The 25,553-nt window shown below is 40.2% G+C and overlaps 2 protein-coding genes and 1 pseudogene across 5 annotated transcripts; all 3 read left to right on the forward strand.

Moving 5' to 3' along the window:
- The first annotated feature begins 3,000 nt into the window (after positions 1 to 3,000).
- LOC149819374 (uncharacterized) lies at positions 3,001 to 13,794 on the forward strand. 4 transcript variants are annotated; one of them, XM_089984555.1, is made up of 8 exons: positions 3,001 to 3,408; positions 3,753 to 5,243; positions 5,523 to 5,641; positions 9,273 to 9,845; positions 10,005 to 10,314; positions 11,656 to 11,821; positions 13,336 to 13,438; positions 13,539 to 13,794. In XM_089984555.1, the coding sequence occupies exons 2-8, from the start codon at positions 3,861 to 3,863 to the stop codon at positions 13,654 to 13,656; spliced, it is 2,772 nt and encodes a 923-aa protein (XP_089840681.1). In that variant the 5' UTR covers positions 3,001 to 3,408; positions 3,753 to 3,860; the 3' UTR covers positions 13,657 to 13,794. The 4 variants fall into 4 exon arrangements, with proteins under 4 accessions (XP_089840681.1, XP_089840682.1, XP_089840683.1 ...); XM_089984556.1 differs by having other exon boundaries at positions 3,077 to 3,408; positions 9,348 to 9,845; XM_089984557.1 differs by lacking the exons at positions 13,336 to 13,438; positions 13,539 to 13,794 and adding an exon at positions 13,193 to 13,309 and having other exon boundaries at positions 3,077 to 3,408.
- Positions 10,719 to 10,837, forward strand: LOC149819375 (5S ribosomal RNA; annotated as a pseudogene).
- Positions 13,795 to 18,035: 4,241 nt separating the features above from the next.
- Positions 18,036 to 22,873, forward strand: LOC149819376 (elongation factor 2-like). The gene is made up of 4 exons (XM_089986436.1): positions 18,036 to 18,093; positions 19,901 to 19,951; positions 20,038 to 20,125; positions 20,219 to 22,873. The coding sequence occupies exons 2-4, from the start codon at positions 19,949 to 19,951 to the stop codon at positions 22,657 to 22,659; spliced, it is 2,532 nt and encodes an 843-aa protein (XP_089842562.1). The 5' UTR covers positions 18,036 to 18,093; positions 19,901 to 19,948; the 3' UTR covers positions 22,660 to 22,873.
- The last annotated feature ends 2,680 nt before the right edge of the window (positions 22,874 to 25,553 follow it).

A 25,553-nucleotide genomic window follows, 5' to 3' on the forward strand; every position in this document is an offset into this window, starting at 1 on the left:
TGGGAAAATGTATTAGTTAAAAGAGGTCGGGGTAGGCCTAGGAAGACATGAATGAAGGTGATAAGAAAGGATATGAATGCTTTGAACCTCACCGAGGACATGGCATTGGATAAAAATGATTGGAGGAGAATGATTCATGTGGAAGACCCAAAATGATTTTCTTTTTTGGTTCATATGGCCAACCCCAATTGTTTTGGGGGTTGTAGTTTTAGTTGTTGTATATAATATTTAAAACGAGCTTATACCAGCTGAGCTGAGCCCAGGCGAGCTTGTCATGGTGGTGCTCAGCTCATTTACCGAACGAGCTGGCTTGTAGCTCGACTCTCCAGCTGAGCTTCTCACGAGCGAATCCGAGCTGCTCGTCTCGTTTCGCCGCTTAGTCTTGTGGCCGACAATCAGAATCACGGACGGTAAAAGGCCAATCAGAGATTATTTTTGGAATTTTCATAAAAGTGGATGGGTACGACGAGAAAAGCCAACAGCTTTTGCTGAAAACTACGGCCAAGTCCTTGATTTCCTTGTCGTGACCAAAATACCCTCTCTGAAGTCAGAGTTGTGGGTTAGACCGGGTATCTATTCCGAGTCGGTTCTCAGGCCCTCCTTTAAAGAGAGGTTGTCTGAGCAATAAAGGTCTGTTAACGGGTCGGGCATCCAACTCATTAGAGTTCTGGATATCCGGTAAAAATCATAGCTTGAAGCCTTGAACCCGGTCGGCATGTTATTCGGGTGGACCCAAATAATATTTGGATTTTCCGGATTCAGGTTCAGGTTCAGGTCAGATCAAGCATCCAACAGAAAATGGGAAATTAAATGTAGTTGATTTGTTTTTGAGTCAGGAAATATCAGAGCTAAGGTTACCATGGGTCGAACCTGAGTTAGATCCAGATCCAAAATTGAGGTTCAGGATTTGTTGAGGTGCACCATTTAGGGTTGGATAGCAACAACAGACCAGGTAAGATCCCTAATTTTAAAATATGTGACATGTAAAAGTTTTACATCTTAAATGGATCTCAGATCCATTAATTTCAAGCATCATGGGTTCATATACTACTCGGACCTTGTGGGTCCAACCCGATTGGCTAATTGGACCTACCGTAGTAAGTTCAGGGCCTAATACTGTCAGGAGTAGTTGCACAAATGTGACTTATTTTTTTCACTTAATTAGATCCAAATCACTAAAATGGTCTGAGTTGTCCCATACCATTGCTTGAGAAGTTTTTGGACCGGATCTCTATAGTCAATTGAAACCAGGAAAAATCAGGGTCCAATTTGCACGAACTCAAGCACCCTTCCACAATCTAGTGAAGGAAGATAAACCAAGTTAGGAATGTAAATGAACGGGTCAGATCCAGATCAGACGTGTGCAATTAACGAGTTCTGAATCACCTGTTTTGGTGTAACTGGATTTGGACTTGGACTACACAAATCTGATTAGATTTTCACACCATTTTGGTTCTAATTTTACACGGGCTCCGATTTGAAATAATAAAAAGAAAAAAGAAAACCACAAACAAGATCCAACTATATAGCTCATTGGATCTCAAAGGGTATCCAATATGAGCAAACGGGCAATTGGTTGGTGAGACATCCAAACCAGAACCCATCAAAGTCGACATCCCTAAACAGAGTCTGGATAGGATATGGGTCTAAATAGAAAACCGGTTGGTTGTGGGTCCAGTTAACCATATCTGAGTCATCTTATCTAGATCAGATAGGATCAATTACATTCCTTCGGCCTGATTAGAGATGCAAGCGGGTCAGATACATATTGGATGATAGCATAAGTCTGTCCTTGGGAAAATTTTGAGTCTGGACACAAAAATTGTCAAGTTTGATCTATGATTTTTGTATATCTAACCCCAAAAAAGTGTATATTTAAAATCTCTTAAAATTACACAGGTCCAATTTGGGATCCATTTTCTTGTCCAGACATAAAGCGAACCTGACTACAAGCTATTTGGATTGGGTTTGGGTTCACCTTAAGTTGTCGGATGTTCCGCCAATTGATAGCCATATATAATGTATCAGAATCCGATTCTCAATCTAAACAGAAGGTCCAAATCCTAGCTTAGACCAAAACCAGATCTGTTGTGGCACATAAAATTGGGAACGGTCCAGATCCAAATCCAAATCAGAGGAAAAAAGGATGAAATAAATCCAAATGCAATTTGAACAGTCATCCGTACTTTACTTTTAAGATTCATATTCAAAAGACATTGGGTGCGACTCAAAGCAAAGATCCAACCACATCGAATCGGTTGGTACCCCTAAAATAGCTTCATAAATGACTGACCCAGAACCTGATCTGATGATGTCCAGATCCACATTATCCCTTACACCTAGGGATGTCAATGGGTTGGGATTGCCCAGACCCAACCCGTACCAAACCCTATATGGTCAGGGTTTGGTGATAAAGAATAATATCCGATTGGAATCCAAGTTGGGCCCAAAGGATCCGATTAGTATATGGATCCGAGTATAGTTTGTTAAATTTCATACCAGACCCCGAGCTGACCGGAATTAAGATTCATGATTTTTCAAATTAAAAAAGATTATTTTATCTGGAATGGATCGGGTCTGCTTCATGTAATTCTTAGAGGACCCGGATATGGTTTTCCTTATGGTGGACCTGATCAAACTTTAGTCTGGACCTGGTTCCCGCACCTCAAAGTCAGATATAGGTTCGGATCTACCTGGGTCCAAGATAGATCCGACCCGTTGACAACCTAGTTTAAAGCTTTCATCCCGCATCCAAATTTCGCACCTGAGGTCCACAGCAGGGACCGACCCGCATCCATCCGATTCGTATCAACTCGTTCCGGTACCAGTCCATCCGATTGGAGCTGCAACCAACTGGAGGCATTTCCGTAAATTTTGGAAAGACAGGGAGCATTTCCTTAGCCGGGGGCGAGCAGAATGAGACAATTCGCCACGTGGCACGTCACTGTGGCTCCTTGGAAAACGTTACGTGGAGGGAACGAGAGAGAGGAAAGATACGAAGCGGTGCCAACGCATTTCTCTCTTTCTTTTTCCTCCTTTCTCTTCTTCTTTGTCCCTCCCCCCTGCATTAGGATCGGCGGTGCGGCGTTCCCAATTCCCGCAATGGAAGAGAAGGCGACGAACTCCAAACGGCGTCATTCTCTAATTCGTCTTCAACCTTTCGTTCTCTTTCTTTATTTTAAGCCAATGAAGGAATGAATCACGAATGAATCGATCAACAGAACCTCATGCTTTGCTGGTTCTCATTGATCCTTCTGCTGCTTCTTTCGTGTTGTTCTTTTCCGTTTCAGAATTGCAGAAGAACAGCGATAATTTTCGCTTCTTATTGCGCGAATTTTGCAGTAGGAGGGGTTTGGTTGGCCAGTTACGCAACCCTCTCCGTTTTCCTTCGGTCTCACGCAAACGCTGGTACGTGATACGGTGGTTCGTTTTTTTCTCTTTTTTCCCCCGTGCCTTAATCGCTTTCGGAGTTTCTCTCTTCTTCCGCTGATTTTCGTTGAAATTGCGTTTGGAACTTTGGATGGTTCAGTAGAACGGGAGATTTAGTTGAATTGGTGTATTGATAAAGCTAGGGTTTGTACTTTCTGCCGTAATTAGGTTTTTCTTTGTTTTTTTGTTTTTTTTACGTGGTTGGTTTTGTTAGGTGGTTGGGGTTTTAAGTGTTTCGTTTGGATTTATCGTGATTTTTTCTTTTTTGGGTGGTGATGGTGGTATCCAGGGATGTGGATTGATGGTTTTGTGATTGTGTTTAGGGATGGTGGAGGAGGTTCGATTTTTGGAGGTTTTGATGCTTGTGCGGCGGAGTGAGTTCGGCGGTGGCTTATCGATATAGAACAGATTTTTTTTTTTGTTGAGAAGCCATGAGTGATATCCAAACGCTGCAGCAGAAACAGGAATCGAGTGAATTGGTCGAATCGCATGATGCTTGTGAGGAGTTCAGGCGAGGTTTCGAGGAGCTCGTCAGGGATCACTTGGATTCTTGTATGTCGCTTGCTTCCTGTAGCAGTTCACGCGGTGGGCCTGGCTCCGGGGTTAGCTGCGAGCGGTGTTGCCGGAGGTGCGTCGGGGATCGAATGCAGTACGAGTGCCTTCATGAGGATATGCTGGAGGATGAGGATGAAGAGGGCGATCAGTTGGTGCGCCGGAGGCGGCGGTCTGATCTTGAGGGCGACGACGTGGCGGAGTCTTCTGCTGCGAGGAGACGGTATTCTCGCATTCTCAGTAGGTGGGCGGCCCGACAGGCTCAGGATATGATCACCACGATAGAGCAGCACAATCGGGAGATGGAGCTAATGGCACTTTCTCGTTTACATGCTGTCTCTATGCTGGATTCATCTTTTCTGAGAGAGTCGACAACGTCGAGAGGGCAGAGGGCAGTGGAGAGGCCGAGCACTCAGGCGTCCTTGATCCGTCAGATGTGGAGGGAGCTCGAGGATGAGAATATGATCAACCATGCTCGTGAGAGCACAAATGCTAGGCATTCTGATACTGACTCGCCTAGATACAGAAGGCCTGGGAATGTTATTCGGGCGCACCATGGAAATGAAGATAGTCAAAGTGTAATTACTAGTACAAATATGTCGGCAAGCCAAGTGAGCGAGCAGAGAGGTCCCTCTGAGGATGAAGGCCTTGATCCTGAGGAAACTCAGTGGTTGGAGAATGAGAATAGTGTTGCTGAGGTGCCGAGGGGTGGAAGTGAGAATGAGTATGGGATCTGGTTGCATGGTCAAGCAGATTCCCAGAATGATGAACATGTTGATCAAACCTCTAGCAGGGAGCAGTCCCCAGATCTCGGTGAAGGTGAAAGAGAGAGAGTGAGGCAAATATTTCGAGCTTGGATGATGGAAAACGCTAATGAAGCCTCTACTATGTCGAGAAGAAACAGGCCCAGGACTGAATTACTTGGCGAAACTGAGCGTGAGAGAGTGAGATTGGTGAGAGAGTGGGTACATATGGCAAGCCAGCAGAGAGATGCTCGTGCTAATAGGAGGTTGCAATCCCTGGATTCTGCTGTTGAGACAAACAGCATACAGAGGCAAGCAATGGAAGCAGCCCAAGAAGGGCTTCCTGCTGATACTGATGAAAGCCAACCGGAGCATATACGCAGAGATTTATTAAGACTGCGTGGAAGACAGGCTTTACTTGATCTACTGGTGCGGATTGAGGGAGAAAGACAAAGAGAACTTCAGCGGTTACTGGAGCATCGGGCTGTTTCAGACTTTGCTCACCGCAACCGTATCCAGGTAAATAGACTTTCATCAAGCGAGACCTTAAGTTCTTGGTTTACAGTTTATTTTTTAGGAAGCTATATTCTTAGTTATATGTTCCTCTTGTACATATCTTGTGAAGATTGGGTTGCTCATGATCTTTAGAAAATGATTCTGTAAGGTGGAATAGTTGCTGTACTTGCTTTGTAGTGAACAATGTTCTCTGAGAAATTATGACAAGCATTTTCAACTTTTCATGAAATGAGTTCTTTTGAAGTTGGGTATACTGTTTTCTGATGTGGAGTTCATTGTCAGTCACTTCTCAGAGGCAGGTTTCTACGAAATGGAAGATTCAATGATGAAGAAAGGCCACCTTCATTGGCTGCTAGAGAACTGGGCCAATTAAGGCAACGCCATACTGTTTCTGGTCTAAGGTAGGCTCTAGTTTTCTCCGCCTTCCTCACACTACTCTTCTTGAACCATTATGAAGTTGGATACTAGTTCTTTTACTGGTAACTGGGTCTAGCCGTTTCTCTTTTTGGGACAAACTTTCTAAGTTTATGGTCAACATGGATGTTTTCAATTCTGATGATTATCCATTGGAACAAGAAATTGTCTCTGATGGGTATGATCCAGTTTCCTCGTTCTTTTATGAATCTAGTGGAGTTACCAACTTGAAGCATTTTCTGATGATTCTTTTTCAGAAGTTAAGGATAGGACTAGGGAGGACTAGGGGAAGTTTGTTAATAGAATTAAAAAAAAAACAAAAATAAAAGCATAGTGCAATCTCTGGAAAATGAGGTAGTAAGTAGTATTTAAATTTTGCTTTGTTTCAATAATTGTACTTAGTAATTTTTGCAGTACATGTTTTCGGTTGCTATAGATTATTTTTTTGCAAAGAGAACCCTGCACTTGGGCAAACGTCCACTGGTTGGGCATGGATTTCTCTTTGATTGACTTGTAGGATTGGGATCAAATTCTCTGCACATTAATGCATGTGATCCATATATCTTGTATTTTTTTGTACATTATTTCATGCACCCTTTAGATGGCATCTCGTCCTTCTTTGCTATTGGTGAAACTGTGCCTTTTCACTATAAAGAACTGTACCAAATCAAAGCCCAGTCAAAGCATATAGATACCCATTGGGTATCTAATACTCTTCAAAGCAGTGGGGGAGGGGAATGCACATTCACTTACATAGGCTACTGAATTGTAATGTCATCATTGAATGTGTTGAGTCCATTTAAAAGAAAGAATCGTTGCATTAATGAGATTACATTTCTGATGCTGGTTACAATGCCCTTCCTGTTTCTCCTTGAAGTGAAACATTTACAGGTCAGTATCTTTTGAACATATGGGATGTCACTGAAAGTATCTGATGGAGTCTTGCTGTATTATGTGGATTATTGTAGGTAATCTATTAATGGTGTTCTTCCAAATTTTGTTGGTAAAAGGCTCTATCTTATTACATAGGCATGTTATTTTGCAGGTTATATAAAGGATTGTAGAGGCTACCATTGCTTTAATATGCTGAAGTTATCTTTTACCATAGGCATGTTATTTTGCAGGTTCTGTAAAGGATTGTAGAGGCTACCATTGCCTTAATCTATATAGTTGATGCTGAATTTATCTTTTACTAGAATTTATTCCTTAATCTGTGTGATGCTAGAATTAAAATGAATTTATAATATACTAATGTCCCATCTCCATTCAAACAGTCATCTTGTATTCAGCTATTATTGCATGTTACACACATGAGCGTGATGCACAAGAGTATAAGACAGCAGGTCTTATTGTCAGTCTGCCACATCTAGCTAGGGACAAATGGAAGTAATCTTTTTCCATATTATTGATGTATTACTGCTGTAACAACTATTACTGAAGATCTCTGATGCAGTTATGAGCATCAGCTAGATTGATGTTCTCAATTGTCCATAACCATGCATGTAGGGCTGGTAAACGAACAGAGCAGATTGTGACTCAGCTCAGTTCGTCACATCACAAACTCATTCATGTAGCTGGTGAGCCGAGTCACGAGCAGCTCGTTTAGCTTAAACAAGTCAAGCCCAAACATAGGGTGTTTGGCTAGGGAGAGCTCATATAAATAAAATATATATTATGCATAATATATATATGTAAGTCAGTACATGTAATATATAAAAAGAAGAATGTATAAAATATATATAAAAAAGAGAAGGATGAATGAAAAATATATACATAAAATAAAAATTATTGTGTAATATATAAAATATATATTTTAAGAATAATACATAAATATATAAATATATATTCCATGTATAAATAACATAGAATATTTTTAGACGAGCCAGCTCATGTTTGGCTCATCTCATTTATGGACAAACCGAGCTCAAGCTTGGCTTGGCTAAATACAAACACGAGCCGAGCCACTAGCTCAATCTACTGATAAACAAACCGAGCCTGAACATGCCCTGTTCAGCTCATTTACCAGCCCTATGTGCATGCTCAAGCTGGTTTATCATCATTTTCATAGCCTTCCCTTGTGGATGCTTCACTATCATTTGCATTTATAGATTCTTTTGTCGGGAATTTGGTGTACATATTCTGTGCTTTGCCATCCTATCTATTGTTCCTTCTTTATCTGCAGATGCAAAATCAATTAATAAACTGCTTAGAGGAACTCAAACCATGAATGGTGAGCTGTGAGGCTGTGATGCATCCATTAATTACAAATATAAGATGATCTCAATTGGCCAACCACACTGATAGTGTTGGCTCCAAGTGGACTTTGAAGATAAAATATAAGGAAAACAAAGTTATTTGTCCTCTTCCCTTTTTTCTTTTTCATGAGCAATTGTTGCCAAAAGATATTATGAAGGCCATGACCTGGTCATTGAAGATGGGTATTATACTATTATTTGTATTGCCCTTCCTTTTTCTTTCTTACTGGATGAACACTAAAAGAAGTAGATGTCAAATCTGCATTTCTTTCTGGAGAGAACAAGAATTTTCTATGTAGCATCGTCTAGGATCTGCTACTGTGATCCCTCAATGAAAGCTTGATGTAAAGAGTTAATAAATGAGTCAGTGTGCTTCAACTTACTGTTCTAAATGTGCCCATAATGGCACATGATTTTCATCGAGTCCGGGTTGTACATTCTCCCTTTATCTATTGAAGTAATTGTTTTAAGAACACCTGGAAAGATATGCTGTGGTGTTACCATAATTTGGATATCTTGATGCTATTGTCAGTTCGACCTTCTCAATTGAGGATTTACTGAGTACTGACAAATTCAAAATGAGATACTGGAAAGGGATTTTTTTTTTATTTTCACAGTTAAGCACATAAAATTCTGTTGATTTACCAGAAGGAATGAAGATGTTGTATAGTACTGTAGGTCAACTGCAATCCCAACTCTTACAAAGCTACAGAAAAAATTATGAGTTACTTCCTGGAGCGCAGAAGTACCACAGAACTGTAGATGCACTTAAATACTGGGTTTTCTTAGGCTAGAAGGTTTTTTTATAATAGAGTGTAAAACAACACAGTACCATGATGGTGTAGAGAAGTAAATTACAGCAGTACTAGCTGGGGTATTGTAACTATCCTAGCCAAGGGGAGGCACCAATGAAATGGTACCTATAGTTCTGCATGAACTAGTAAGTCCTAGTCACTCTTTCCTTCTCAACTTATAGCATGAGCCCTGGAATAAATTGTCATGTTAAAGTTTTTTGTTGATCAATCACCAACTGATAATCCTTTGTGGATATTGATCCAACTGATGCTTGAGAGAAACCTATTTATGCTGAATTCCCTGAACATGATACTAAAAGTGCATGATGAAGGCATACGATTTTAGAAGGGCTTGAGAGCCCAAAAAAATTTCAGGACCTTTCAGATGTATGCTGGTAATTTTCAAAATGATCTTTTGATGTGAATGAATTGAATACCTAAGGCACCATAATGTAATGTAACAATGTATCCTCTCAAGTTTATTTGCATTTCTGTGCTGTTTTTATAAATTTTGGTTTGAAATTACAATGATGTATATGTTATGTGATTAGGGATGATTTTTGGTACAGATTGGAAAATATTGTTCGGAGTCAAGCAAGCAATCATACTGATTCTGCTGCTGGTAATATTGTAAATGTTTCTAGAATTGATCAAACAAGGCCAGCTTTGGTGGTTCCAGATGAAGTTCAGAATGAGTCTCAGCCAAGAGATGAAGAATCTGACGCACATCCATTTTCAGAACATATGGAGGCTGTAGAAAGCAACACATCTGTGCTAAATGCTCTGGAAGAGAATTTACAGGAAGGATCCACAGAAGACATGAGAAGGGATTGGCAAGAATCTTCTGTGGTCCGGGTTAATGAAGGGCAAGATGGGGCTGTGGAAGAACTTCATGGAGATTGGCAAGGTCAAATTCAAGATCAAGCAGAAGTAGATGCATTGGAAGATAGGGATTACAGCCCTTTGCAAGAACATCATCTGTGGAATGAAGCAAGTCCCCAGGATGCAGTAGATAATTGGCAAGAAGAGCTTCGTGATACTTCAAGAACTCAGAGAAATTCCTCCATTCACAGAGTTGATGGATTTCAGCCTCCTGATGATGATAGTGTCTACAGTATGGAACTCAGGGAGCTCCTCAGCAGGTTTTGTTATCTTACTGTTATGCCCTTTCAGTGTCTTCTCTTGAGCCTTTTAATTTGTCTCATTGATTAGGATACATTTTGCAAAGATAATGATTAAACGCCTATTCTGTACCCCCTCCTTCTACCCACTTTCTTACATCTTTTGATATTTTCTTGCAGGCGAAGTGTTTCAAATCTTCTTAGAAGTGGATTTCGTGAAAGCTTAGATCAATTGATCCAGTCATATATTCAAAGACAAAGTCAAAACCCAGTTGACTTGGATTTGCAAGCTCTCGATCACCATGATGCCTCTGAGGAGCAAACCCAGGAGCAGCCAGGAGAAGGTGGTCAGGTTGAGGATCGGTCTAACCCTACCCTTAGACCTATAATGACTCTGCCAACTCCTCCAGTACCACCACCGCAACCTCTTTGGCATCAGAATCTGCAAGCTACTAACTGGCCGAGGCAAAGGTTGCACCGTTCTGAAATGGTATGTATATTTCTTATCAACTTTGTACATTGTGTGCAGCTGTAACAACTGATGCCCTTATTTTGGGATAGGTGGATGTTTTATGGTAAGAAATACTAAATCCATATACTATAGGACAAAATGGTTATTACCATTTGGATGCTGCTCATGTAAGGTCCCTTGAAAACCAAAATCGGCTCACATGCATAAATTTAAACTCATCATGCAAGGTTAATGCATGGATGCATATGTACATACTTGCCGTCTGTTCCTTGAATCTACAGTATTTTAGGAAGGGAGATTTTTACGCAGAGCCCCTCTTTTGCCTTATATTCCAAAACAAATATGACATTTCTAAAAGTACTTTTTAAGACCTGTTTTTTCCACAAAAATGGACAAAAAAAGAACCAATGATTAACTCCTGTTAGGGTTATCATACCAGCACTAAAGCACCAGATCCCATCAGAACTCCGAAGTTAAGCTTGCTTGGGCAAGAGTAGTACTGGGATGGGTGACCTCCTGGGAAGTCCTCGTGTTGCACTCTTTTTTTCATATATCGCCGACCCCAATTGTTTTGGGATGAAGGCGTAGTTGTTGTTGTTGTGTTGTGAATGTTAAATTAAATAATCCGAGCTCATGGAATTGACCTAACCAGGGTCCAGTTTTTTTCTATTTTTGAATAAGTATAGGTTTTAAATGCACTTTTTGAAAAGGTAGATCTTTTTGGGATATATGGTAAAAGATGGACAATGGGTGGTTGATTCATAGCGTATTCAATAGCGAGTTAAAATTTTCTTGTATTTTTCTTTGTTTCGGAGAATGGCTGCCTGGGTCATTGGAGAATGGCATGTGGTATAGCCAAACATCTCTCTCTCTCTCTCTGTGGTTGGAATTATGTTAATGTGTGTTAAAATATCTAATCAGATAATGCCTGCTAACTGCAGGTGTTGCTGAGTTAATTCTACATATTTAAAATGCAAAACAAAATCATGTCAGATACTGTTAGTAAGTTTGTTGTATGTTAAGGATGTTGCAGACAAAAATCATGCCCATAAACATAAAAACTTCTTTGAGAATTAGAAAATCTTTGCAACTAAGGGGGCAACTACCACATCTTGCTGCTCCACGGATCCACCACCAAGTGTGCATCTGTTTCATTGGTTTTGTGGTTTGCTGGATGTGGATAATCATATCTATGTTTTTCTTTCCCTAGTTAGTTTTCATGCATTACATAGAGAATCATATGCTTATGATCTGAGGTTTTGAGGGTTGCACTATGCTTGCCCCATTCTAGTTTTATTGGTTACTTCTTATTTTCAGTTGATCTCTTTAGCCAAGTGGTGATTGTCGTTTTTCCTGCAGGAGTGGGAAATAATTAATGACTTGAGAGCTGACATGGCTAGGCTTCAACAAGGGATGAACCACATGCAGCGCATGTTGGAAGCCTGTATGGATATGCAATTAGAGTTGCAGCGCTCTGTTAGGCAGGAAGTCTCTGCAGCTTTAAATCGATACAGTGAGGGGAAAGGTCGGTTCTATGGAGTTTCCATTTGTCTCATGTTCATGTTCACATGCTAGAGATTGTGCCTGATTTCACGGTTCTGTTTTATGCATAGTTTAAAAAGTCGCTGGGTTGACCTGGTGGCTTGGTTGACTTGGCCTGGATCGCCCAGTCACACTGGGTCAAAAAATATGTTTAACTTGGCTTTAACAAAACTCGGCCGAGTCATGGGCTGACTCGGCCAAGTCATGGGCGAGTCATGCATATATATACATATATAATATATTTTACATATAATTACATCTATTATATGAAATATAATATAAATATTATGTATATTATATATAAAAATATGATTATATATGTATTAATAAAATTATACATTAAATATATTATAAAAATATCATATAATATATATTATATATAATATATTGGTGAAATACTATAAAATATAGATAATATATACATATATTTATATATTTTATATAAAATATAAAGTTAACATGACCCGGCCAAGTGACGAGTCACTCAAGGACGCGCCGAGTGATGAGTCACCGGGTTTTAAAACCTTGGTTTTATGTTTGTCCTGTGTCTGCATTTTATTGCTTTAAGGTAGACTTATCATTTTGGTTCAAGGTATGGGGCATTCTTACTATTATTATTTATTGGTTCACGAGAGTTCTATCTGGGAATATGAAGAAGAAATTCTGTTCTGGAAGTGTGGCTAACTTGCTGGCTTATGCTTATCCTGCATCCCTGAATTTCCTTGGAGATGTTAGTTCATCCAGATGTTGTAATTGTTGGATCAGATTAGAAATCAAAAAGGTCCAAATTGAGTGGTGTTCGTAAATTTTGAGAAAATAGGATCAGATCTTTCTTTTCTTAGAAATTTGAATAACAAAAGATATGAATATAATTATTTATGTGAACAATATGATAAACAATCATATCAAACACTGAAAATAGAAATACAGTAGATTGGATTTAAAAAAAAAAGTTTCTCAAAATCATAATAAATAAGTAAATAATAAGAAACAAAATATAGATTTTTGCTTACATGGACATAAATCATACTAAAGATTTCTTTTAAATGTGTGTGTGTGTATAAGCACAGCTATAGGTGGTCCCCTTGAAGGGATCACACTCCCACAGGAAATTCATCTATTCATAATGGCACATATGTTCAGTTTTGCAAAGTGTCAATTTAGATGTCTATTCATTGCTGTGAGAATCAAAACTAGTCAGGAATTACATGAATAAAAATTGTGAAATGAATATTCGAAATTACTGCATTTTATAGTTGCTCCTCTCGTTCTAAGATGTGCACAAATGCCACATGCTTATGGAATATGGAACTAAACAACACTGATGTTTTCATGTTATGCCCTTTTATATCAGCACACGATTTTGATGACTATGTGCAACATTCTAGTAGCAAGTAGCAACTCTTTTCCAAACTGTTGGGGTGGAGGTTGTCCCTTGCATGTAGTTCAGATCTTGAGCAATGGAAAAGCAAGATACCTGATATGTCTTTGTTGCAGAATCAGGGGGAGAGTCGTCAGTAGATGGCTCAAAGTGGGGAAATGTTCGAAAAGGGATATGTTGTGTTTGTGGTGATAATCATATTGATTCTCTGTTGTACAGGTATGCCTTCTCTTTAACCCTTTAGAATGTCTCCACTGCTTTTGCATCTTGGATTGACAATGGGGATTTGTTTTTCTCAATTTTGGTTCTTTGCTTGCAGATGTGGGCACATGTGCACATGTTTAAAATGTGCAAATGAGTTGGTTCGAGGCCGGGGCAAGTGCCCACTCTGTCGTGCACCCATTGTTGAGGTGATTCGAGCTTACTCTATACTGTAAAAATCAAAGATTTTGGCTGATTATGTGATCTCTTTCTCTCTCTATTATTTTTGAAACCAGTGTACGAGGCAGGTGAATGTGAAAGGCACCCCTTGTTCACGGTTTATCCTAATAAAAGTGTTAAATTGTAAGATTTTGGTGTCTTTGTTTTTGCAATTTTGTTAGTAGATGCATTGGTTCATTGACACTCATTAAAACACTATATGTTTCAAAAACATCAGCTTGTCACCATTTTGGACAGCAGGCCTGTCTGGCTTATCCAGCCAGTCAGTTTTCAGGAACCGACCATACATAAACTCCCTTGTCAAAACGTTTTTTACAAGATTGCATATGTATAGTCAGTTCTCGACGAAATGCAGGCGAGTTATAGCTTATCAACCATGCAACAGAAAATACCAAATGCCCAGCACTGCTTTGCCTGAAGTCCATGAGTGCAACCTACACCAAATCTTTTGATTTGGATGAAAGATCAACCAAATATATTTTCATCCGTTTGATATGCTGTTATTGGTCAGAAATAGATGACTAGGGAATTTATAGGCCCATATATTCAAATATCATAGGAAGCGTGTGTTGGCCGCCACAAGGATTGTGAGGGATTAATGAATTATCCAGGTGTAAAGAATGATGCAACTCATTAATTTGATCACTAATTTAGATTTTTCTATTATTTCCTGTAAAAACCTTTTTTTCTCTGTGATCTTATTAGTAATAAACTCATTTTTGTATCCTCAGTACACGCTTTTTTTTAATCAAAGAAGATGAATTGAGATAGAAAAATGAATTCCTGATTATATATTCAATGTGGATAAATGGCAGTCTAAAGTTTTATGGTTGAATCTTTCAAAACTTGTTTTTCCGTGGCATACTGAGTCCAAGATAAAGTAACCAATCAAAGCTTTGCAATTTTTTCTGTTTTTGCTATGCCCAGGGAAATCCCAGTTCTCATGGCCGTGACCAAGATGTGTGTGAACCCAGCTATAGGGGTGCACATGAGCCGAGCTCATGATAAAAAAGCTTGGCTTGAGAGCCTGGCTTGGCTCGAGCCTCATTAACTTACACTTAAAAAAAAAAGCAATTGCATAGAGGATGGGATTTGAACCCAAGACCTCACACACACAGTATACCACAGCTAAAAGCAGGATTTGTGATTAAAAGTCAACAAAAATAATACATATCCTAAAATTAATCACCATATGACAATTAGACAAAGCTTAATCAAGTTTGGCTCGTTTAGTTACTCGGACAAGTCCGAGTAGGGTTTAAACGAGTCGAGCTTTGAGCTAGCTCGGATCGTTGTGCAGCCCTACCCTGCTAGCATTTATATCACCATTCAATTCAAATCTTAGAAATATTCCAAAAAAAAGGCAAAAACAAAAATTACTCCGATATGTCACGATGCCTATTGCCTAAAAATCAAATTTTTAATTGTTCTTTTCTTTCTTTTGCAAATCTAACCGTTCAAATAATGTAGATAAGCAAAACTAGAGTTTTTTTTGGGGGGGGGGGGAGGGGGGGTCAATTTAGAAAGATTTTTAGTATGATCCCCATACCCACATGGGTGATCATCTTCATACCTTGTAGTGCATGTTTACATGTAATTGCATTGAATCTTATATGTTTGTTTATTTTCAATAATAATTGAAAATTATAGATTTAGTGCCTGAAGTTGATTTGTTTATATGTTTAATAGCAACTTGTTTGCCTATAAATTAACAATGTATAGGCTGTATATAGCCGATATACGATATGAACGGCAAAGGTTAAGTTGCCGATGTATTAATTTATGACCATGTGTCCACCGCCTTCATAAGAAAAACTTAGATCTTTAGATGCGAATTTTTTTTATCTCATTTGAAACAATTAGGGCATGTTTGCATGCCACAGAAAATGGGTCATTTTTGCTGAAATGCACGAGACCCTATGCATTTCCGGGGCCCCACAACATCCCATTGAAACACGGGATTCACTTTCAGGGAAGAAAGAGGCCCGTGTTTCAACGGGAGCCCCCCCTTTTCAGCGGAAACTAAGTCCGACGGGTAGGTCGTACTTCGTTTCCATGGAGAGAGTCTCCGCGTGGAGGCCTTTTCTTTGGCATACAAACGTGCCCTTGGAAAAATTGTAACGTTTCTTTTACAATCACATCTTCTCGCTTCCAAACGTGCCCAAAGATTTTTTTTGAACTTATTGTGCTAGAAAAGGCTCACCAAAAGTGTAGAGTGAGGAAGAAACTTTACATGGAAACCCTTATGTAGTCCCAAACTGCATTCCTCTTATCATAGCATGCTGCAAGTGTGGTCTGTGAATGGGTCCGATTCAGGCACAAAATCGCTCCAACTTGAAATGATTCCATACTTAGTGCCCTAGAAAGTGCACACTCGATCCAGATCTGATTCAGATGCACGAACCCATCTTCATTTTTTTCAATTAAACATGAAGAATGCCAAAATCAGAACCATATCCCAACCCTTGGTCCGACCCATTATACAAGCCATATCTCGACCCAGTTGTGTACAAATTACAGCCATTTCAAAAGGTTATCTTTGGACCCCATTCTAATACTGGATCCCTATGGTGAACAGATCGGATTTGGTTCAGATACTGGTAATGCAAAATCCTACATAATCACACACAACTTAGTTGGATCGGCATCTAGATTCGAACAAGGCTGGGGCCCAGCAAATCCAGATGGCCTCAACTCCTTTCCCTTTTCATATTGGATTTAGTGCCATGGGAAAATATTTCCATGAAGCACAACGGAGATACTTTCCGACAAGAGAGAGAGAGAGAGAGAGCTACACACTGGACCCTGACATGGGAAAAGAGAACTAACTTAGTTATTTTATGGATTCATATCGGGAAACCCCAAACCCAATCCTTTGATACCCGGGTAACATGTAGCAGTGATCCAACACATTATATCCAGATATGGATCCCTAAGATAAGATCCAAATGTGCATTCGATTCAGATTTGCTTAATCAAATTATTTTTGAATGTTGATCAATGTTTCATGTTGGATCTATATTCAGATTCTGATCAAATCCAATTTGTTTTTGCATCTCTCTCTCCTCCGTCATCAACCATAAATTTTTTTTTTTTAAAGGCAAGTTGGGGTTAGACTGACCCCTACCAGAACAACAGCTGCCCCATGTGGCAGAGGGATTCCATCCTGGGCCTTCAGCCTGACACAGGACCCCACTTCCATCACCAACCATAATCAGTAAAAACCTTGAGGTTCCCTTACTTGCCGGAGGTACAAAATGACAACTTTTTCAACTGTTTGTTCCAAATGAAAGAAATTTTTTGAAAGGAAAACTTTTCTAAAAAGTGTGACTTTTGATAGAAAATTTTCTACTAAAAATTCCTTTTGCATTTGGGCAACCATTCACCCACAACACATCTCATTTCATGGCTGACATAAGAAGAGTTTTCTCTACGTTCATCTTCCTCCCGCCCACCATCATTTCCATCTCTGTTTTTTTTAAGATGGTGCTGATCGGCGCCATCTCTCTCACATTTTTCTTACATTTTTACTCCGTTATTCTCATGGTAAACAAGCATTAGAAAAAATTTCATTTAGAAAAGTTATCATATCAAACTTCTCGTAGTCATTTTTTTTTTGAAATGGAAGCTGGTGTTAGGCAGGCCTCACCTCACCAGTTATTAAATGTACCAACCTGCAGCGTCCCACCACAAAGAGACGTTCCCTCCCAGCTCCTACCAACCATGCGGAGCTTTCATTGGTCAAAATTTTCTTCCTGTGAAAATTTTTCAAGCTTCCAAACGTGCTCTTACTCTTTTTGATTTTTAGCTACACTGGAAAACCCAAAGCCTAGTAGCAAGTAGATCATAGATCGACCCTCCAATGGGTAAAACTATGTGGTTAGGACACTAGCCCCAAAGGCCTATGTTGGGCATCGGTATATGCAAGAGGATATGGCGTCCACATGATTCAAACCTCAACCGCCCATATGACGGCCTAGGCCCATCTCCACTATGCCAACCCTCTCAGGGCATTTTAGTCTTTTTCTCCAGAACAAGTTTTGCTCTGTATATTTCGTTTTGGACCGCAACCATACCTCATTGGATCTCATTAGGATCCAGACCCAGATTTGAAACCTTTGCATGTATTTCGGTTTGAGATTCCGATCTACCATGATCCAGCCCATACTGATCCGTATGCATCCCTAGATGCTTTCGGATCTAATAGGGGCTGGCCGTATCCGGGTTCGGTCGGATACTTGACCCAAACCCGATCCCTCCAAAACCATCAAAAGATATCTGACTCGGAAAATAACCGGTTCGATTCAAAAAACGATCCGATAATCTACGAAACATAAGAATCGGAATGTATAAAAGACACCTTCCCATCCAAGAATTTTAGGGTTTGCGTGTACGCCTCTCTTCTTGTGCTAAACCCTCTCTTAACTCTCGAGGTAAGATCTCGATGCCCTCTCCCTTTCCCTATTCTTCTCCTCCGATTTCTTGTTTCAGATCCGTCGTTCGATTTTTGTAGTCCATGGATCTCTCTTGTATTCCACTCTGAATTGTTTTTCTTGTTTGTTTTCTCCTTTTTTTTGGTTGTTTTGCTTGATTTTTATTCTTGGTATTGGGGTTTATTTAGATCTATAGTTCTTCTCTTATATCTGTAGCTCAAGCCTAATCCTAGATTTTATGGAAATATATGAACTTGTGATATTGGTTTCTGTTTTTATCGTTTATCTTCTGTCGGTGGGTTTGGAATCCGTACTTTTTAAAAAATCTAGAGTTAGGTTCAGTATCTCTTACCTTTTCATGTAATTGTCGTGTTTGGATCTTTGATTTTTTCTGTTTCAAGTTAGTGAAGTTACGGTTCCCTTACGTGTGAACTGGAGATTATGTGCTAACTGAGTAGTGTTTGAGTGATCGATTGCATCCGTTGTTTAAGTAAATTTGCTGAGCGTGGACTTTGTTGTCACTGATTGGTTTCCTGAACTGAAACATTGGATGGTGCCAATGAAAGGTTTGGTCTTCAAAAAACAAAACTGAACCGGTATCTTTGTAGATTGGAAATTTAGTGTTTCACACGTTATCTTGCAATTTAAAATTGATGCCTAGTATGTTCACAACCTTTTTCATATGATATAGTTCTGTCTTCCATCTTTCCTTCTTTCCAGCATATTCTCAAAATTGAAGATGGTCTGTCTCTGATTCTATAGTGATTAGAAGTATATATGAATCCCAGAAAGGACCGGTCTGCTCTGGATCTGGCAGTCACACCGTAGACAGGGACCGATCTTGACATATTTGAGCTTTGGATGATAGTCCTATTGAAAAAAAACTTTGGATGATAGGGTTACTGTACCTACATACCACTTAAGATCTTACGAGCAGAACTGAGGGGTTTGAGTCTGCAATTTCTCCTTTCTGTTCAGCTGGGTCTAACCGTTCCGTCTCACTTGTGAGAGGTATCCTTCCTGGTTTTATTGATGGAATTGTGTGCAATTATATGAAATGGAGGTATGCATGTGCGTTAGCATGTGTGTGTTTGTGTGGGTGTATGTGTTTCCATTTTGACGTTATTAAACAGGTTGTAGAAAGCTTGTTGGTGTTAAGCAGGTAACGAGTTTCTCATACCTAGTTGACCATCATGTTGCTTGAGCTTGGAATGTTTATAAATCTGACCTGATTAGATGCTCAAGCATCATCCATAATCATGTTTTCCTAGCTTGAATGAACTGAGCTGAGGCAGATTTATTCTTTGACCTGCCATATGTCTGGCTCAAAGTTATTGGCTTCATGAATCTGAGAAATTCTCTTGAACATAAACTTCTGGCATCAAACTTTGGGGGAGCTATTAACATCAGATGAGTCGCTCGAATATTTACCCATGGATAAATATTAATGATAGGCTGCATGTAATAAGTCTCTCACCCTAGTTATTTAACTAGAATTTGGAATTAGATATGATATGTCTTAACACGATGTTGATCAAATATGCCTAATTACATCTGGCAATAAAGGGATACTATTTGCCTACTTCTGTACATTTTGTCATATAAAGTAGTTAGTGTTCTATTTTCTCTCCCTTTTTTTCAAATATGCTTCTGGAGATATGCTGGGATATACTTTATGCTCTCTGCTGGTAACAGATTATGTTTGTTGATGTGGGACAACTTTTTGTGCATGTTTACATACAATATTGACCTACTAGCAATTTAATTTATTCTTCTATGACCTAGTGTGTTTTTGCCTTTGCTGCAGGAATTTCTCTCAGACAGTGTACGGTGTTGATCTTCTAGAGCAATCAAAATGGTATGAGCTTATAGAAACGTGACGTCTTGTGTTTCCTGCCTGTATTCAACAAGCTTCTGATAGTCAAACTTGGTTTATCTTTGCAGGTGAAGTTTACAGTAGAAGAGCTCCGTAGGATCATGGATCTTAAACATAATATCCGTAACATGTCTGTTATTGCACACGTTGATCATGGTGTGTAAAATTCTTAAACTAAGATAGCTTTCCATTCAACAAATTTTAAAATAGATGACACATGACCGACTCCTTTCAATTTTCTTCTTGCAGGTAAGTCTACTCTCACTGATTCCCTTGTAGCAGCAGCTGGAATTATTGCCCAAGAGGTTGCTGGAGATGTTCGAATGACAGACACTCGCCAGGATGAGGCTGAGCGTGGTATCACAATCAAGTCAACTGGGATATCCCTTTACTATGAGATGACAGATGAGTCCCTTAAGAACTTCAAGGGGGAAAGATCAGGAAATGAGTATTTAATCAACTTGATTGATTCCCCTGGGCATGTTGATTTCTCTTCAGAGGTTACAGCAGCCCTACGTATTACAGATGGTGCACTTGTTGTGGTAGATTGTGTTGAAGGTGTCTGTGTGCAAACGGAAACTGTACTTCGCCAAGCTCTGGGAGAGAGAATCAGGCCTGTCTTGACAGTCAACAAGATGGATCGGTGTTTCCTTGAGCTGCAGGTTGAAGGGGAGGAAGCCTATCAGACGTTTCAACGTGTGATTGAAAATGCTAATGTGATTATGGCTACGTATGAAGATGCACTGCTTGGTGACGTCCAGGTTTACCCTGAGAAAGGAACTGTGGCGTTCTCTGCCGGGCTGCATGGTTGGGCATTCACACTGACAAACTTTGCCAAAATGTATGCCTCCAAGTTTGGGGTAGATGAGGCAAAGATGATGGAAAGGCTGTGGGGTGAAAACTTTTTTGACCCTGCAACAAAGAAGTGGACCAGTAAGAACACTGGTTCTGCCACGTGCAAGAGAGGATTCGTTCAGTTCTGTTATGAACCTATCAAGCAAATCATAAACACTTGTATGAATGATCAAAAGGATAAGTTGTGGCCTATGTTGCAGAAACTTGGTGTCACCATGAAAGGTGAGGAAAAGGATCTGGTGGGCAAGGCTCTGATGAAACGTGTCATGCAGACATGGCTTCCTGCTAGCAGTGCCCTTCTTGAAATGATGATATTTCATCTCCCTTCCCCTTCGAAGGCACAAAAATACCGTGTTGAGAATTTATATGAAGGCCCTCTTGATGATCAATATGCTAATGCTATCAGGAATTGTGACCCTGATGGGCCCTTGATGCTTTATGTTTCAAAGATGATTCCTGCTTCTGACAAGGGTCGTTTCTTTGCCTTTGGGCGTGTGTTCTCTGGAAAAGTGTCAACCGGCATGAAGGTCAGAATTATGGGACCAAACTACGTTCCAGGGCAGAAGAAGGACCTGTATGTAAAGAGTGTTCAGAGAACTGTTATTTGGATGGGGAAAAAGCAAGAGTCTGTTGAGGATGTGCCATGTGGTAATACAGTTGCCATGGTTGGTTTGGATCAGTTCATAACAAAAAATGCAACTTTGACTAACGAGAAGGAAGTGGATGCACATCCGATCAGGGCCATGAAGTTTTCTGTTTCACCCGTTGTTCGTGTTGCAGTTCAATGCAAAGTTGCTTCTGATCTTCCCAAACTTGTTGAAGGTCTGAAGCGACTAGCCAAGTCCGACCCCATGGTTCTCTGTATGATTGAAGAATCTGGTGAGCATATCATTGCTGGTGCTGGAGAACTGCACTTGGAAATCTGTCTCAAGGATTTGCAGGAGGATTTCATGGGTGGAGCTGAGATTGTGGTTTCTGATCCTGTTGTGTCATTCAGGGAGACGGTATTGGAGAAGTCTTGCCGAACTGTAATGAGCAAATCTCCAAACAAGCACAACCGGCTCTACATGGAAGCAAGACCAATGGAAGATGGATTAGCTGAGGCCATTGATGATGGGCGCATCGGCCCAAGGGATGATCCCAAAGTACGTGCCAAGATACTCTCAGAGGAATTTGGATGGGACAAGGACCTTGCTAAGAAGATCTGGTGTTTTGGGCCAGAGACAACTGGACCCAATATGGTCGTAGATATGTGCAAAGGTGTTCAATACCTTAATGAAATCAAGGACTCGGTTGTGGCCGGTTTCCAGTGGGCATCTAAGGAAGGTGCCTTGGCCGAAGAAAACATGCGAGCCATATGCTTTGAGGTATGCGATGTTGTTCTTCATGCTGATGCAATTCACAGAGGTGGTGGCCAGGTTATTCCAACAGCAAGAAGGGTTATCTACGCAGCCCAGCTGACTGCTAAACCAAGGCTTTTGGAGCCGGTTTACCTTGTTGAAATCCAAGCACCTGAGCAGGCTCTTGGTGGTATCTATGGAGTTCTTAATCAGAAGCGTGGGCATGTGTTTGAGGAAATGCAGAGGCCCGGTACACCACTTTACAACATCAAGGCATATTTACCAGTGGTTGAATCATTCGGGTTTTCAAGCACTTTGCGTGCTGCCACATCCGGACAGGCTTTCCCCCAGTGTGTCTTCGACCACTGGGATATGATGAACTCTGACCCATTGGAGCAAGGATCACAGGCTGGTCAGCTGGTGATTGACATTCGCAAGAGAAAGGGTCTCAAGGAGCAAATGACTCCTTTGTCTGAGTTTGAAGACAAGCTTTGAGAAAGTTATCTGTTGTGGTAACTTGGATTGGTATGTCAGAGACCATTTTCTTGACGTTTACTTTTGTTACATTTTTAAGAATTTCTTTGCGGGACCGAGTGCATCCCTATTTTTCTCCTTTTTGCCTAGATTTTGGACGTGTTCTACTGGATGGTGGTGAACTGTTGATTATTGATCATTATAATTATCTAATGAGATGTTTTATTTTTGGCCGGTTGGGTTGCCTGTCTCTTTGTGCACCTTTAAGCATGACGCTCAGTTGGTCAGTAATATCATGGTTGATTAGGGATCTTGGGCTTATGTATATTTGCACATGCATATGCATACTTCATGAATCTTGGTTCGTGTTGCGGGGTATGGATGCATGCCTGGTCCGCAGTTTGGAATTAGATTTTGTGCTCACTATGGATCATCTAAGACCCACCGATGTTTAATTTTGTGTAATTTATTTTTTATGCCTGTACTTGCCTTTGTCAGTACCAGTCTATGAAACTCTATGATCTGGTGGTCTCTGTTCAACTGAATCTCTCTGCATATTGCGTCTCAGATAAGGGCTTGTTTGACATGTGGAACTTTTGTTAAAATGAAATTAATTGAAGTTTTTGGTAGTTATCAGTATTCAGTACAGATGATCTTGTTATTTTTTTGCTTTCCATTCTGTGTTGATTTAGTCTCTGTTGGGGGAGTCAGAGATGGTATTTGATGAAGTTTAATTAATGCCATCTACCGTCACAATTGTTGGGGAACCTTGTTTTGGTTGATGACAATGGTGTTGTGAGTGGAGATGGGTCATTTTAAGGATGTAATTGACAACTCCAGTCTCATCTCTCATTTTCTTTTTCACTCCCATCACCCCCTCTCATTTCCTTTCCAACAGTCTCCTAAACAGAGCTTTATTCGCAAAGGTTTTATATTTTTTGCGCTATTATTATTATGTATGTAGGGGTTCAACGCCAGTACAAATCGTGATATTGTAACAAAAAAAGTGAAAAAATAGTGGCGGTTAGAATTGCTGCTACTTGTATGTAGTGGCAACCATAGCTGCCACTATACCTTAATCCCAACCTAGCAGCATGTAAATGATTTAGTGGCAATTTTTGTTGCCACTAAAAGGGAAACAGTGTCGATTTTTTTGCCACTATTGACATTTAGCTGGGAATCCAAACGCCACAATTGGCACCAAAACGGATGTTTATTTCCAATACAGATATATTCCCAATATAAACTGTCACTATAGATCGGATGTTTATTACACGCGCAATTGCCACTATAGTGGCCAAAAACTACAACTACAGTCAGTAGGACGGCACCTTTCGTGGGCTCTGGTAGGTGTTGGGATCAGGTGCAATCACATGCAATGTGCCCCATCACCATCCATCTGCTGTTGGGCCCCACTCACAGGCTGTACAACAGAAGATGGAGGGTGATCAGGTGCAGCGGTATATTGCATTTGTGCAATGTGATTGCACCTGATCCTGCCTCTGATAGAACTGCTGCTTGACCATTTGTGGCAAATAACGAGGTTTTTAGTGGCACTTTCACTTACCACTAAAAGGTTGTGCACATTTAAGGGGGATATATATATATATAGTCGATTGTAGGTACACTCGACTTGGAATCTCACAAAGCAAGTATTTTTTTTTTTACAAAGAACCCTCGCCAATGCATGATTCAGTCTAACCTTGTAGAAAACATACTCGGTTTAGTGGGAAACGGGGATTGGATCATGTTTTTTCAATGAAAAATAATTCTTTAAATAGGAAAAGATTGATGCCTTTACAATAGTCCATTTTTGCATCGACAGATGAACCTTTGCACAAATTGGATTCCCACGATTATAGCAGGCTAAACTCCCTACTCTCGTAGCCCCAAAGGGTTTGGCAGGAGGGGGCCTTGACCACTATGTTGGGGATAACAACACAGACTTGCAAAAACAAACAGATGGATCGAATCTTTCTCACAAGTGTGAATCAATGGAAACAAAGAAACGATGACAATAGAAGAAACGTCAAACAGAAACAACAACAACGATTTACGTGGTTCTCTCTCAATTGAGGTACATCCATAGCGACCAATAGGTCAACACCTTCTACTATCTTTCCAAACAAGAATTACAAAGTGGCCAAAAGAAAGGGCATAAGCCTTACAAACACACGAGGTGTAACAAATAAACAAGAGGATATACCTCACTGAAGAACAATGAACGAATCATCTGAAGAACCAACTTGACGGAGCTGTCCCGAAAGAAGTGTAGCAGCACTTCTTGCTCTTGTTCTCTCTGCACCCTTGTAGTGCCCTAGAAAGAGTTTTCCGCTCTTTCACGAATTTTCTGAGTACACACTCTCTCTCGCGCTCTCTCATTCATCCCTTAAATAGAGAACGAGACCCGCAATAAATGCGAAAAGACTAAACGTCTTTCACAACTTATGAAGCGTCTTATCACAAATCGCTATTTCAGCGAGTACTGCAAATCACTATGCTGCGATGCCACAAATCGCCATCCAGTGATGACCACAAATTGCCATGTAGTGATGCCACAAATCGACTTTCAACTAAAGCCACAAATCGCTATGCAGCGATACCTCAAATCACTATCCAGTGATACCATAAATCGTTGTCCGACAGACAGCACAAATCGCTATCCCGCGATAACCACAAATTGCTATGCAGCGAATACGAAATTGACTTACACAGCTTCATGCACTAACTATAAATCGTCACCGACAAATAGCTGATCAACAAACTTATGAACAGCTGAATCATCATTCAGCTGAGAGGACTTCTACAAATCACTAGCCAGCGAATACGAAAAACATCATCGACAAGATCAGGCGACATACTTGGAATTCTGCTGCGGTTTATACTTGGAGTACAACGGATTGTACATGGAGTGC

This window comes from Nuphar pumila, chromosome 13 (assembly GCF_984573655.1).
Source record: "Nuphar pumila chromosome 13, dmNupPumi1.hap1.1, whole genome shotgun sequence".
Lineage (NCBI taxonomy): Eukaryota > Viridiplantae > Streptophyta > Magnoliopsida > Nymphaeales > Nymphaeaceae > Nuphar > Nuphar pumila.